Below are 14038 nucleotides of genomic sequence, written 5' to 3'. Positions count from 1 at the left end.
TTTGAAGGCTTAGATTTATAAATGTTAATAATGTGAAGTGGAGAAGATATCAAATGAGTTGGGAATAATAAAATTTGAAGGAAAACAAAGGGCTAACATGGATTGGTTTGTATCTTATTTTTCAAACTTTTATTTTTAAAATTTTAGATATGAAGAGCTTATTAAAGAAGAGAAAACAACTAATAATGAGTTGAGTGCCATATCAAGAAAAATTGACACATGGGCTTTGGGTAATTCAGAAACAGAGAAGGCTTTCAGTGCAGCATCGAGCAAAGTTCCTGTGGACAAAGTCACACCAAGTGCTCTTCCAGAAGAAGTGGTAGAGTTTGAAACGTTCCTCCAGCAGACAGGAGGGCGCCAGGGGGGCTGGGATGATTATGACCACCAGAACTTTGTGAAGATGAGAACCAAGCATAAAGGGAAACCAGCGTTCATGGGAGAAGTTCTGGAGCACCTTCCCGGAAGAACGCAGGATGAAGTTCAACAGCATGAGAAATGGTATCAAAAATTTCTGGCCCTAGAAGAAAGAAAAAAAGAGGTAATAAGAATTGTAATAGCTATTAGTTACTGTATATTTCTGTGTTCTAGGACTATGCTACACTCTTCAACATATATTATTAACTTTAGTGCAACCCTATGGAATATGTTAACAGTTTCCCCCATCTCATAGCAGGTGAAACTGAGGCATTGAGAAGTTAAGTCATTTTAGTGGAACTATAGTTGACATAGTTGGGACTTCCCTGGTGGCTAAGAGGTTAAAGCGTCTGCCTGGAATGCGGGAGACCTGGGTTTGATCCCTGGGTTGGGAAAATCCCCTGGAGAAGGAAATGGCAACCCACTCCAGTACTCTTGCCTGGAGAATCCCATGGAGGGAGGAGCCTGGTAGGCTACATACAGTCTATGGGGTCACAAAGGGCTGGACACGACTGAGTGACTTCACTTCACTTAATAGTTGACATACTCAACATCCAGCATAATCTACTCTAAGAAATAATACAGTGAGTCAGAAAACATCAGACAGTGGTCAACATTCTCTGTCAACTGGAAATAGGAAATTCAGATTTAACCAGGCTTTTGATAAAAGTCATCATACTGGTGAAGTCCACGTTATTTTCAACAGAAAATAAAGAGGGCAGTAGGGAAAAAAAATTCTTTGACTCAAAAGTTTCTAAATAGTTTTGGAACTTTAGTTGCACTACTTATTTTAAAAGACTCAAAGTTTTGGCAACCCCAGAGTACAAAGTAACTCTTAATTGTAGCAAATACCTAAAAGGTCCCATTTTCACAAAAATGTTACTGTGTCTCTGGTTTAGATTAGGATTCCTCAACACTGGCATTCATGACTGTTTGGACTGGATAGTTCTTTACTGTGAGGGCTGTCTTGTGCACTGTAGGGTGGTTAGCACCATCCTTGACCTCCACCCAGGAGATGCCAGTAGCACCACCTTAAATATGGTGATCAAAATATCTGCAGACATTACTAGATGTCCTCTGGAGGGTAGAAATTGCCCCTGGTCAAGAACCATAGGCTTAGATAGTCCTAAGTTGTTGTTGTTTTTTTTTTTTTTGTAGACTTGAGCGCAATAAATTTTAATTCAATTTGGTTTGACAAGAAAGGTATGACGGTTCAGCAGACAACATACCCAAAAAGGAGCATTAAAGAAATACTTGATTCTACATATAAAGTATTAGAGGAAATAGCTGGTGGTTTGTTGTTGCTATTGTTTCTCTCCAAAATAAGTTGAATGTTCATAAGGTCGACACTTAAAACCTTAAGAAAACATTTTGAAGCATAAGTCATTAAAAAAAATAACAATCTAATAATTATTTGCACTTCCCTGGTGGCTCAGGTGGTAAAGCGTCTGCCTGCAATGTGGGAGACACAGGTTCAATCCCTGGGTCAGGAAGGAAGTGGCTATCCAGTCCAGTATTCTTGCCTGGAAAATCCCATGGATGGAGGAACCTGGTAGGCTACAGTCCATGGGGTCACAAAGAGTTGGACACTACTGAGTGACTTCACACACAAGAATTATTTGGGATTTTTTTCCAGGGGCCAGCAAAGTGGTCTGAGGACTAGCAAAGTCAGCATCATCTGGGAACTTGTTAGAATTTCGCAGGGTCCAACCCCAGACCTAGTCTGAACTCAGGGAGTGGGGCCCCAAAATCTGAGTTTAAATAAAGCCTCTAGGTTATTCTGTTAACAAGCTCAAGTTTCAGAACCACCTGTCTAGGGTAAAGGAACAGACAGTGTTGCTTAACTGTGCTTCTTGTAATAAAGGTAAACCACCTAGATTCTGGCTTTCTCTTCTTGTTCCCAGCCATTCTGTGTCCTGATCCCTAATGACTGATTGAATGTCGGGGTGATATAGGAAAGAGTGTGAAAGAGGAGATGTCATTTACTAAAGCAGGACATGTTTGAGGAGAAGTGGGAAGTTTGGGAGTATAGCATCAGGAATGCAGTTTTGTATTTTGGGGGTTTTTTTGGCTGCACCCTGCGGCATGCAGGATATTAAATTCCCTGAGCAGGGATCAAACCCATGCCCCCTGCGGTGAAAGCATGGAGTCTTAACCACTGGGTGGCCAGGCAAGTCCAGAAATGCATTTTAAATCTGTTGAATTGAGAAAGTTGAGTAGAAAATTTACCATTCTTATCTCCCACTTCCTTTAACATATCCTACGTTTTGCCTAAATGAACATACTTCTTTTCAGACGCTCCATGAACTTTCTGGTCCACGTCCTCTTGCTGATCTTGTTCTCACTTTCTGGAACCTCCCTCTTTCTTCCACCCTCCACTGCTAACTCACCTACATCTGCCCAGACCATATGCTGCTTCCTTTTGCCTGCTCACCCCTCAGAATTTCACTAGCACTTGTTTATATGTCTTGTGTGATATGCAATGGCGTGTTCTAAAATATGTTCTAGTAGTTACGCGCATGTCTTATCTCACCTAGAGCAGTGCTGGTCAAACTTGGTCCATGGACTAGATGTTAGTTTGCAAACTATTTCTGGTCTTCAATGAGTTATTGTGATTATACAAGAATCAGCTACCCAGTAAGCATGCTATTTTGGAGAAGGCAATGGCACCCCACTCCAGTACTCTTGCCTGGAAAATCCCATGGATGCAGGAGCCTGGTGGGCTGCAGTCCATGGGGTCGCGAAGAGCTGGACACGACTGAGTGACTTCACTTTCACTCTTCACTTTCATGCATTGGAGAAGGAAATGGCAACCCACTCCAGTATTCTTGCCTGGAGAATCCCAGGGACGGGGGAGCCTGGTGGGCTGCTGTCTGTGGGGTCACACACAGACGAACACTACTGACGCGACTTAGCAGCAGCAGCAGCAAGCATGTTATTTAGTTCAAGTGACTGTTTTTTCATAGAAAACTCCCTCGTTGAAAGACACAGTGCATTGATTTGCCTTCCGGCACGAATTCCTGATACTGTTGTGGACTGGGACTTTGAGTGGCACTGGCCTAGATGGCATTTGGTATTGTTTAAGCACCTGTGGTTCCTATTCACAGTGTCTTGCATATCGTACATGCAGCATAAGCATGTATTTAATGAAAGTGGATGATATATCATGAGGAACTTCAGGGGAAAGTAATTCAGTTTCCTTTATGGCATAGAAAAGGCCGCTAGAATTTTGAATAATCTTTACATACCCACATATAAAGATATGAAGCAATTTTCCTTTTTTTTTTTTTTTTACACTTTGGAAGCACTATGTGCCAGGCACTGACTCATTTAAACTTCAGAACAACCCTGTTTGAGAAATGCTACCTACCATTTACAGATGAGCAAAATGAGGACAGAGACATGTAACGACTCATCCAAGGTTACATCTAGTAAATGGCAAAGCCAGGATTTGGTCCCAGATACCTGGCTTCAGAGCACATATCCTCACTTACCTCACTTTAAACTCCTTTTCTGAATTTGACCAGAGATGGGTCACTCAGAAGGGATTATAAGCCTAGAAAGAGAATTTGGAAACAGAAGTGAAATGATCAGAGGAAAGGACTGTTTCCCCCTGAACATCAAGGAAGGAGGTAAAGGGGAGGAGGAGACTTCATGAGGTGCAGCCCTTGTGTACCTGGTGATTCAAAGAGGAAGAGAAAGGCCAATGGAAAGGCCATTATTGAGTGTTTTAAAAGATACATTAAATTTTTTACAAAGAGAAGTAGAAAAAAATTGCATTGGTTTAAAAAACCACTTTTCAAACCTAAGCAACAAGCATACTGCAGTCACTATGTAGAAAGAGATACAGATTTGAGGTTGTATTTTAAAATGCTTTCGGCAGGAATTCCCTGGCAATCCAGTGGTGAAGACTTGGTGCTTTCACTGTCGAGGCCCAGGTTTGGTCACTGGTTGGGGAACTAAGATGCCACATGCTTCACGGTGCAGCCAAATAAAAATAAAAAATAAAATGCTTTTGGTTATTAAAAAAAAATTTTTCTTGCTATTGTTTTTTAACCACATAGTCTATTCAGCATTGGAAAACCAAAAAGCAGCAAAAAAAGGAGGAAATTTTCAAATTAAAGGAAAAAGACAGCATACAAGTACTTTCTCATAGTAAACAGGAGGATAATCAAAAACAAAAAGAAGAACAAAGAAAGAAGCAAAAATTGGCCATTGAAGCTTGGAAAAAGCAGAGAAGTATAGAAATGTCAATGAAAAATGCTTCCCAGTTAAAAGAGGAGGAAGAGAAAGGGAAAAAGCAGCAGAGAGAGCGTCAGCGCCAGTGTAAACTAAAATTGCTGCTGGAGACTTACACCCAACACAAGAAAGAACAGGAAGAATTTTTGAGACTTGAAAAGGAGATACGGGAAAAGACAGAAAAGGCAGAAAAAAGGAAAATTGCTGCTGATGAAATTTCCAGGTTTCAAGAAAGAGTGAGTAAATACATTTCCTGAATAATTTTTCAGTGATACACATGGAGGTATTACTTCCAGGCTCAATTCAGGAAAAATTAATTGAATGCTTCTTAGGTATCTGGCCTGGACCTAGCGTTAGTACTCCAAAATAAGTAGGCTGTGCTCCCTGCTTTCTAGTAGGTTATAGTCTAGTGGGGGTGACTGGTGTGCAAATAGGGGACTTCGCGGTGATACGGTCAACAGTGTGGCGCTTGAGGTGCGGACAGACAGCTTGGGGAGGTGGCGTGCACGGCGGGGGGCGGGGGGGGGGGGGGAAGCTCACCACAGCTGCGTGAGACAGGAGGCGACACTTGCGCCTTGAAAGAGAAGAAAGGGAAGGAAAGGGGAGCTCGCTTCCTAGCGGAGGGAGCAGCATGAGTGGGCAGCTTGGAGGAGCGTAGCACTAGCTTATGGGGGAACCTGTAAACACTTCAGTATTCTTAGGGGGAGACGGAAGCCGGCAGGAGGCGAGACTGGAAAGGCAGCCACAGTCCAGGCCAGGAAGGTCTTGTCTGCTCTGCCAGACTGACTGGGATTTCCCCGTAGGCGATTTGCTTACTTGGTCACTGTCCAGCTTCCTACCATAGTGTAAGCTCCATGAAGGCAGAGGTTTTGTCCTTTTTGTTCATGCTTTACCCTAGGGTCTAGCACATTATACTCAGTATATACTTAAAGGAATCAAGGTTATTGCTGAGAGGTAGGATTATAGTGATTTTAAACAAATGTATACAAGAAAACTCCTAATCAAAGAAAGAAGTTGCCGTCTCATCAGATAGGGTGGAATTCAGTCCAAATATATTAAAGACAAGGAAGGGTACTTTAAAATGAAAAAGAGTACAAATGAGAGATAACTTAAGAATTGCATCAAAATATACATGCAAATATGGGCAACACTCATAAAGCAAAACATAAGGGAAGTACAAAGAAAAATAATAAAAAATAATAGGCATAACACATTACTAATGGTATTTCTTTTGGCTCGTATATAAAAGTAAAAATCTCCCTAAACAACCAAAGATCCATTCCCCAAAAAGCCAAGCAAGTCACATAATAAAAGACTTAGAGAAAAAGAAAACCTTGTATTATACAGAAAGTATATGCAAGAGACCTAAAACCAGACATCTCTGTATTGATAACTGAAAATTTTACCCATTAAAAGAGAGGAAGTTTTAGATTGACCCATAAAATAAAATAAACAGTTGAAAGAAAGTGATTCCGAAAGGATGTGCATGTGTTATATTGATATTCAGAGAAAATAAAGCTCTTAGGTTTTCTCTTTTTGGAAAAAGTTGATATTAAAGGTATATTGCTGTTAAGGTAATTTAATTTTACATGCAAGCAACTAAACTTTGAAACAAATTCTAGTTAATTTTACTTCTTAATGTTATCTTTTTTGTTGGTATATGTCTTTTAGGATTTACATAAACTTGAATTGAAAATTCTGAATAGACAATTAAAGGAAGATGAGAAGGCAGAAAAACAAAGAAAACTGGCAAAATTAAAAGAAAAGGTACTCTACACTGAGATTAACTTATTTTCATTGTTATAATTCTTTTATTTGTAAGGATACAAACATAAAATCCAATTCTCTTTTATCTCCATCTCCTTTATTTCATACTTACTTATTTACCAATTACAAAGCAACTGTTTTAATTCTACCATTTCACATTATAAGCACCTCGTTTTCTTGTACCCTGAATTCCTTCTCTCTTCCTGCTCTTCGTTCTTTTCTTCATTCTTCCTATGTGAAAAAAAGTGAAAGTGTTAATTGCTCATTTATGTATAACTCTTTGCGACCCCATGGGCTGTGGCCCACAAGGCTCCTTTGTTCATGGAATTCTCCAGGCCAGAATACTGGAGTAGATAGCCTTTCCCTTCTCCAGGGGATCTTCCCAACCCAGAGATCGAACCCAGGTCTTCTGCATTGCAGGTGGCTACTTGTATTGTCTGAGCCACCAGAGAAGAAGCCCCCATTCTTCCTATATGAGCCTGTATTTTAGATCTATAGCAGCTGTGAGCATGGTTTAATTTCATTGGTGATAAAGATACTAGTGACTCTCACAGATGAAACAAAGGGCTACTTACTGGTGGTTATTTATCTTAAATTTATTGTCCGTCATAGTTTGCTGAGTTAAATTTCCCTCATGCTGCTGCTGCTGCTGCTAAGTTGCATCAGTCGTGTCTGACTCTGGGCAACCCCATAGACGGCAGCCCACCAGGCTCCCCCGTCCCTGGGATTCTCCAGGCAAGAACACTGGAGTGGGTTGCCATTTCCTTCTCCAATGCATGAAAGTGAAAAGAGAAGTCGCTTAGTCGTGTCCGACTTGCAGCCCCCCATGCTCCTCTGTCCATGGGATTTTCCAGGCAAGAGTTCCGGAGTGGGGTGCCATTGCCTTCTCCGACTTCCCTCATGAGAGAAATACAAAAAAATAACAGCGGAAGTAGAATAAAGTAACTAGAAAAAATAAGTTAACATTTTATTAGTAAATTGATGTAATCCAAATTTTATTTTAGCTGTATGAGCACAATTAGAAGATTACTGAAGAGGTTATTAACAGTTTTATATCTGTCTAGGGAATATCAAGTATTTTTCTTAAACCTGCTTTCTGTTACTAGGATCTTACAAGTACAAACTGAATAGTTCATATAAATTAACTGGCACTCATTTTCCTTCCGATTACAGGTTGAAAACAATGTTAGTAGAGATCCCTCTAGACTTTACAAACCTACCAAAGGTTGGGAAGAACGGACCAAAAAGATAGGACCAACAGGCTCTGGGCCACTTCTACATATCCCACATAGGTAAAGGAGGAGTTAGAATGGGTGTTCACTCTATAATAAGCTAATAAACTGTATATGAACTGTATATATTTTATGTAATTTATATATATTTTATAATAAAGTTTACTATAAACTTTTTAAAGAGTGTATAGATAAAACAAATCTATATACTTTTTAAAAGTTAACATTTAATCAAGACTTTAAAAAAATACCCTATATATTTATACTCTCTTTTCTTCTCCTTAGGGCTATTCCAACCTGGAGACAAGGAGTTTAGAAAATATGGGATCGTGAAATTGGCATTCAGTTGATGAGAATGTTAGCATATGAAGTTATAGGAGGAGGGAATGACCATGTCCTTAGAATTTTATTAGCCTCTTCAGATTGATTATTGTGTTGCATGTGAATTGGCAGGTATTAAGTTCTACAATGCATTGTCGTTAGTATTTCTTGTTTATACTAAGAGGGTAATTAATATATGTTGGCCTGCTGATGTCAAAGTTCTTTGAATAAGTTTATGTTAGAAACAGTATTTTATTTAAATACTTAAAACATTTGAAAGATTTTTTTTTTTGTCATGGCATGGCAAAATAAATTGAGACAATCATACAGTGACATTTTTAAACCAAGATTTTGTACCATTTATAACTTGGAACTAAATTAACTTGAGTAACAAAAATTTTAAGTTTTTTCTTTTGAGTTATGAAATAAGTTAGAACTTTTTCTAAGTTTAACAAATTGGTAATTTGTCAGTTACTACATTTTTGTGTAACAAATATTTTGTATTTGTTTGAAGCATGCTTTGTTTTATAAGGAAAATATTTATTTTAAAAATACACTTCTCACCTCCTATATATTCTGTTATTTGCATTATTGATACACAGTCTTACTGGTCTCCTTCAGCTGTTTCACGTCTCCGTTCAGCCTTCCTGGGCCCACACGTTTATAAACCTGTGTCCTTCTCATCTTCTTCCTGGGCCCACACGTTTATAAACCTGTGTCCTTCTCGTCTTCTCCCTGGGCCCACACGTTTATAAACCTGTGTCTTTCTTATCTTCTCAGCTGATGCAGTTTTCTTTGGTGCTTTGTTTGCCTCAAGATACCAAAGTTTTGTTTTTAACAGCATCGGAAGTAAGCTGACTTTAAAGGACTGTGATATTTCTTAGTGGTATTTAAAATTTTTAAATTGGTAGACTAATACATTTGGTCAAAAGAGTCAGTTTTAAAATTTCCAAACTTTTATAAATGAAAACACAATTTAACTTCATTCGACTCGATTTTATGAAAAAAATTTTTTAAAATCTTAGTTCCTAACTTTAAGTAGTTCCCACCATACAGGAAGGGCATCACATACATGATAAATATAAGAAACTTCATTTCTTATAACTTTTATCTCAGAGTATGTTAATTATAATTTGATCGTTTAGGTCAAATGATTTAGATACAAATTTACTAGGAGTAGTGTTTAAAACCTTTTCTTATTTCACAGTTAATATTCAAAGTAGATGGCTTCCAGATTTTGGAAACTGAATTCTATTTATACAATTCTTGGTTCTAAAAGAGAGAATTAATATAAAACACGGTTTCTCAGGAATGCCCATTTTATTTGTTGCACTTGTTCTCCATAACTTTTTAAAATGATTTGAGGTGGCTTAGAAATAAAATACAAATAACAGGACAAGAGTATTTAAAAACAGAATTGAATAACAACAAGATAGAGTAAAGTAAAGGTTTCTTATGCATTGCTTTCTAACATGTTGCTTTTTTGTTGTACACAAATACAGCTTTCTGTTTCCCGCATTTAAGGTAAGCCTATTGTATTGGGTGAGGTGATTCTTACAGTTTTTACTTAATTTTTTTTTTTAATAAAAGAAAGTATAGTATTTTGAAGAAACTTGTCCTCGTAGTTGTATCTGAAGTAAATAAGGAATTTATCATATGGATCCTTTGTATAAAGGATGTAGAGGAAACATAATGTCTTCAGTTACAGGCTCATGGAAAAGATGTCAAATAAACATTTCTTATACTGGATTAAGAAATTGAGGGAAAAAACACTAAAGGAAAATGTCATAAAGCACCCACAATTCTACTACTCTAAAGGTAACTTCTGAAAATATACCTACATATTTTAAGTAGCTATTCTTAGAGTACATTTTAGATACTATACTATTATCACTTAGCATTACATCACATACAGTTTTTCTATGTTTCTATATAATTCAAACATTATCATTTAATAGCTAAATATTCAGTTTTATAGATACTCTGTCATTCCTATACTTTGAAGACTTGTGGTCTACGTTTTTTAGCTGATAATGTGCAGTGACATTCTATGTGAAGGGTTAGATTCTGTCACATGTATGTCAGAATTCTTGTATGGTCAGAATCACCCATGAAAAGGTGGGTGATTACTTACCTAGGAAGTATATTCTCTCTCAGTGACCACCATAGAAATATTTTCTCCATTTGGATCATATTAGTAGTTCTTGAGCTGAAAATCAGATGAAATATTTTGTTTCTTGCTAAGAGCCAGGTTGAATAGACTGTCTTTCTGTCTGAGCTTTGAATAGCTTCAGCCATTTGGTGGTGTATCTGTGCAAGTGAGAAAAATCTTCATTGTAATCATGGAATGAAAACTCCTCTAGACTGGACATACCTATGGACAGTGACTCTTGGCCTCCATGTTTGTACAGAAGCACCAAGGACAGCCCTCTTCCCATATCTGGTAGTTTGTTAATGCAGTATTTGTTACAGACATGTAGGAATACCTAGAATAATTAGTTACTAGTACCTAACATTCACAAAATGAAGATCATGGCATCCGGTCCCATCACTTCATGGCAAATAGATGGGGAAACAGCAGAAACAGTGTCAGACTTTATTTTTGGGGGCTCCAAAATCACTGCAAATGGTGACTGCAGCCATGAAATTAAAAGAGGCTTACTCCTTAGAAGGAAAGTTAGGACCAACCTAGATAGCATATTCAAAAGCAGAGACATTACTTTGCCAACAAAGGTCTGTCTAGTCCAGGCTATGGTTTTTCCAGTGGTCATATATGGATGTGAGAGTTGGACTGTGAAGAAAGCTGATCGCCGAAGAATTTTGAACTGTGGTGTTGAAGAAGACTCTTGAGAGTCCCTTGGACTGCAAGGAGATCCAACCAGTCCATTCTGAAGGAGATCAGCCCTGGGATTTCTTTGGAAGGCATGATGCTAAAGCTGAAACTCCAGTACTTTGGCCACCTCATGCGAAGAGTTGACTCACTGGAAAAGACTCTGATGCTGGGAAGGATTGGGGGCAGGAGGAGAAGGAGACGACAGAGGATGAGATGGCTGGATGGCATCACTGACTCAATGGACGTGAGTCTGAGTGAATTCCGGGAGTTGGTGATGGACAGGGAGGCCTGGCGTGCTGCGATTCATGGGGTCGCAAAGAGTCGGACACGACTGAGCGACTGAACTGAACTGAACATTATGCAGGGTGCTTTGGGTTGGTGAAAACTCCAGCCGACATGGTATGCTTTTTAAGAAATACATTTCTAAGAAGGCTAACAAAATTATGCCCAAACTTGTATTAGCTGACTGTAAAAATCGAGTTCAGACCAGGTCCTTGCGTGGATATTTTCCCCTAAGACTACCTCATAAACTTTTAAAGGGAAGAATGTATGGCTGAAGCAACTGAAATCCCTCTTTTTGAAGAAAATTAAAAAGAAGCTTATGTTATTTCACTTTCTAGCATATGCAATGGCAACCCACTCCAGTACTCTTGCCTGGAAAATCCCATGGACGGAGGAGCCTGGTAGGCTGCAGTCCACGGGGTCGCACAGAGTCGGACACGACTGAGCAACTTAGCAGCAGCAGTATATGCATATTTGGAGAACACCTAGCGTTTATTTGCTGTTGCAAATTGATGCATTATTGATGCTGGATGACACACTGACTTAAAGAGTAAAATCTCTAGTCTCCTAAAAGAAAATGATACAAACCCTCGTATGCAAATCAGCAGTGGTGTGTGTGTGATACAAACCCTTATATGGGAATCAACAGTGGTGTGTGTGTGTGTGCGCGTGCACGCACATGCAATTCCTGGTATTCTAGAAGACTAGAAACATCTCTTGGTAGCGTCGATAATGATTTAATGAGCATTTAGTTATCTCTGTATTAGTTTTGTAGATTTTCTCCATTCAGCTTAAAACTGTGGCCCTCCAAAAATGAATCTGTTGGCAACCCTATACTGACTTATTTCAGTTTTCGTATATACCATCTTAATGTTGTTTCAGTTCAGTTCAGTCGTTCAGTCGTGTCCGACTCTGCGACCCCCATGAATCACGCCATGAAGCACGCCAGGCCTCCCTGTCCATCACCAACTCCCGGAGTTCACTCAGACTCACGTCCACTGAGTCAGTGATGCCATCCAGCCATCTCATCCTCTGTTAGGGCCCTAATTTTTTCAAAACGACCGTGAAGCTATTGACCTTGCACTTCTTCCCCAAAATCGAACGAAGATAAAAGTTCTGGAAGGATTTGTCGGCTGAATTTTACAGGGTTTAAGAGGTGTTTCCAAAACTTTGGGCTTAGAGTACAAAAGGGCAAGATCGTGCCCCACCAAAGGGTAAATCTGAGGGAGAAATTGCCACGCAAGGCCTTCGGTTGACAGCATGTAGTTTTAATCTTCAACTCGGGCGGGGGCGGACGCACGCCCCCTCCCCACGCACGCCCCCTCCCCACGCACGCCCCCTCCTCACGCACGCCCCCTCCCCACGCACGCCCCCTCCCCACGCACGCCCCTCGGTTTCCTTCGAACCGCGCGCCAACTGCTTCCGGGTCGCCGCGGACGTCGTTTCCGTAGCAGTATGGCGGCCACGGAGGATGAGCGGCCGGCGGGGAGCGGAGAGGGAGAGCGGTTGGATTTCCTGCGAGACCGGCACGTGCGGTTCTTCCAGCGCTGCCTCCAGGTTTTGCCTGAGCGCTACTCTTCTCTGGAGACCAGCAGGTAATTGGTAGCTCACAGTCAGCGGGGCCGACACGGGGCCCGGCCCCCCGAAAGGCGCTGCGGAGCTTGACGGCTTAGCGGGCACCCGCAGGGGGCTGCGCCGCCGCCCACTGGGCACTGCCTCGCCTCCCGGGCCGTGGTACAGTCCCCATTGCTCCCGCGAGCTAAGGCGAGAGGGCTGGGACGAGCTGGAAATCGCGGGCTTTTGGAATCTTCAGGTTCCGCCCTTTTTCACTTCCCAACCATTTTTTTGTATCAACTCTGACCTGCTTCCCCGAGCCTGTGAGTCACTTGGCCTCACTTCAGAGTATAAAAAGAGCATTTGTTATCATATTTTAACTAATAATCTCCAGTGCTTCCCTTGCCTCCGGAAGGTCATTAACTCTTCCTTGAATGTCTATAAGGCATTCAATGGATAGGCGCGGCAGAGAGCCTCTGAGGTTTTCGTAGATAAGAACTTTGCAGGAATTCTAAGTCTAAGGATTGGCGTAAAAGGTAAAGTGCTGGTTGGAGCAACCTGTTAAAGTTTTATTTGCAGTAGCATTGTGAGTTGGGGTTGTCTGAGGACTGTGATCTGGCAGAAGCTAAGAAACTTATTTAGCCATTCAGAGTAGAAGTCGGGATGAGAAGAACGAGAGGAGGAGGCGATCTTTGCTCTGCATTGCTGTATTTCAAAGTGAGTTTCCAAAGATGCCTTGGACTGGCTTGGAAGAGAAGGCAGATTGGTTTTGCCCTGATCTCTTTCCGTATTTTCTTAACTGAGCCTGGGGTTAAAGGGTTTGACCGTTTCATGACTGGGTCAATTTGGGAAGTTTTATAGATTACTTCTGCATACACGGTCAAGAAATATTATATAGGTGCTGGAGGACAGCTGAACAATACACTCAAACAGTTTCAATAGGGCTTTCAATAGGTTCCTAAACCAGATTTCCTTCAACCCCTAGTCACCCTTTCCAAAAGAGACTACTTCCAGTCACCACCTGAAATATATTGATTGATTGATTTGTTTAATCTTTCACACGGATTGTAGACGTCAGGAAGGCACAGTTTTTGTCTTTCTTGTTTACTTCTATAACACCTGGACTGCTTCATCCAATTTGGTAGCCACATTTGGATATTTAAATTTGAATCAAAGTTAAATGAAATTTAAAAATCACTTCCTCTGTTTGCAGTAGCTACCACACTTCAAGTGCTCAGTCACCACATTGGCCTATGGCTTTTGTTTGTGTTTCAACATTTCCGTCGTTTCAAAAAATCCTGCTGGACAGCATTGCACTGGATCCTTGACTAACCTGGCATAACGGCAGACAATAAGTACATAATTTTGTTGAGTAATCATTCTGAGCTTAGCCCTG

The 14038-nt window shown here is 40.4% G+C and overlaps 2 protein-coding genes across 2 annotated transcripts in view; both read left to right on the top strand.

Moving 5' to 3' along the window:
* Positions 1 to 8036, top strand: part of CCDC112 (coiled-coil domain containing 112) — a 30364-nt gene extending 22328 nt beyond the window's left edge. The window contains exons 6-10 of the mRNA XM_052646949.1: positions 148 to 538; positions 4479 to 4889; positions 6325 to 6420; positions 7594 to 7712; positions 7938 to 8036. Coding sequence (XP_052502909.1) covers positions 148 to 538; positions 4479 to 4889; positions 6325 to 6420; positions 7594 to 7712; positions 7938 to 7968 — 1048 coding nt within the window. The 3' untranslated portion in view covers positions 7969 to 8036. The remainder of the gene's footprint in view (positions 1 to 147; positions 539 to 4478; positions 4890 to 6324; positions 6421 to 7593; positions 7713 to 7937) is intronic.
* A 4507-nt stretch (positions 8037 to 12543) lies between these two features.
* Positions 12544 to 14038, top strand: part of PGGT1B (protein geranylgeranyltransferase type I subunit beta) — a 57439-nt gene continuing 55944 nt past the window's right edge. Inside the window, exon 1 of the mRNA XM_052646844.1 lies at positions 12544 to 12683. Within this exon, the coding sequence (XP_052502804.1) occupies positions 12544 to 12683 (140 nt within the window). The remainder of the gene's footprint in view (positions 12684 to 14038) is intronic.

This window comes from Budorcas taxicolor, chromosome 10 (assembly GCF_023091745.1).
Source record: "Budorcas taxicolor isolate Tak-1 chromosome 10, Takin1.1, whole genome shotgun sequence".
NCBI classification, from domain to species: domain Eukaryota; kingdom Metazoa; phylum Chordata; class Mammalia; order Artiodactyla; family Bovidae; genus Budorcas; species Budorcas taxicolor.
The sequence above is the reverse complement of the archived record's forward strand: the minus strand, read 5'-3'. Positions and strand labels throughout refer to the sequence as shown.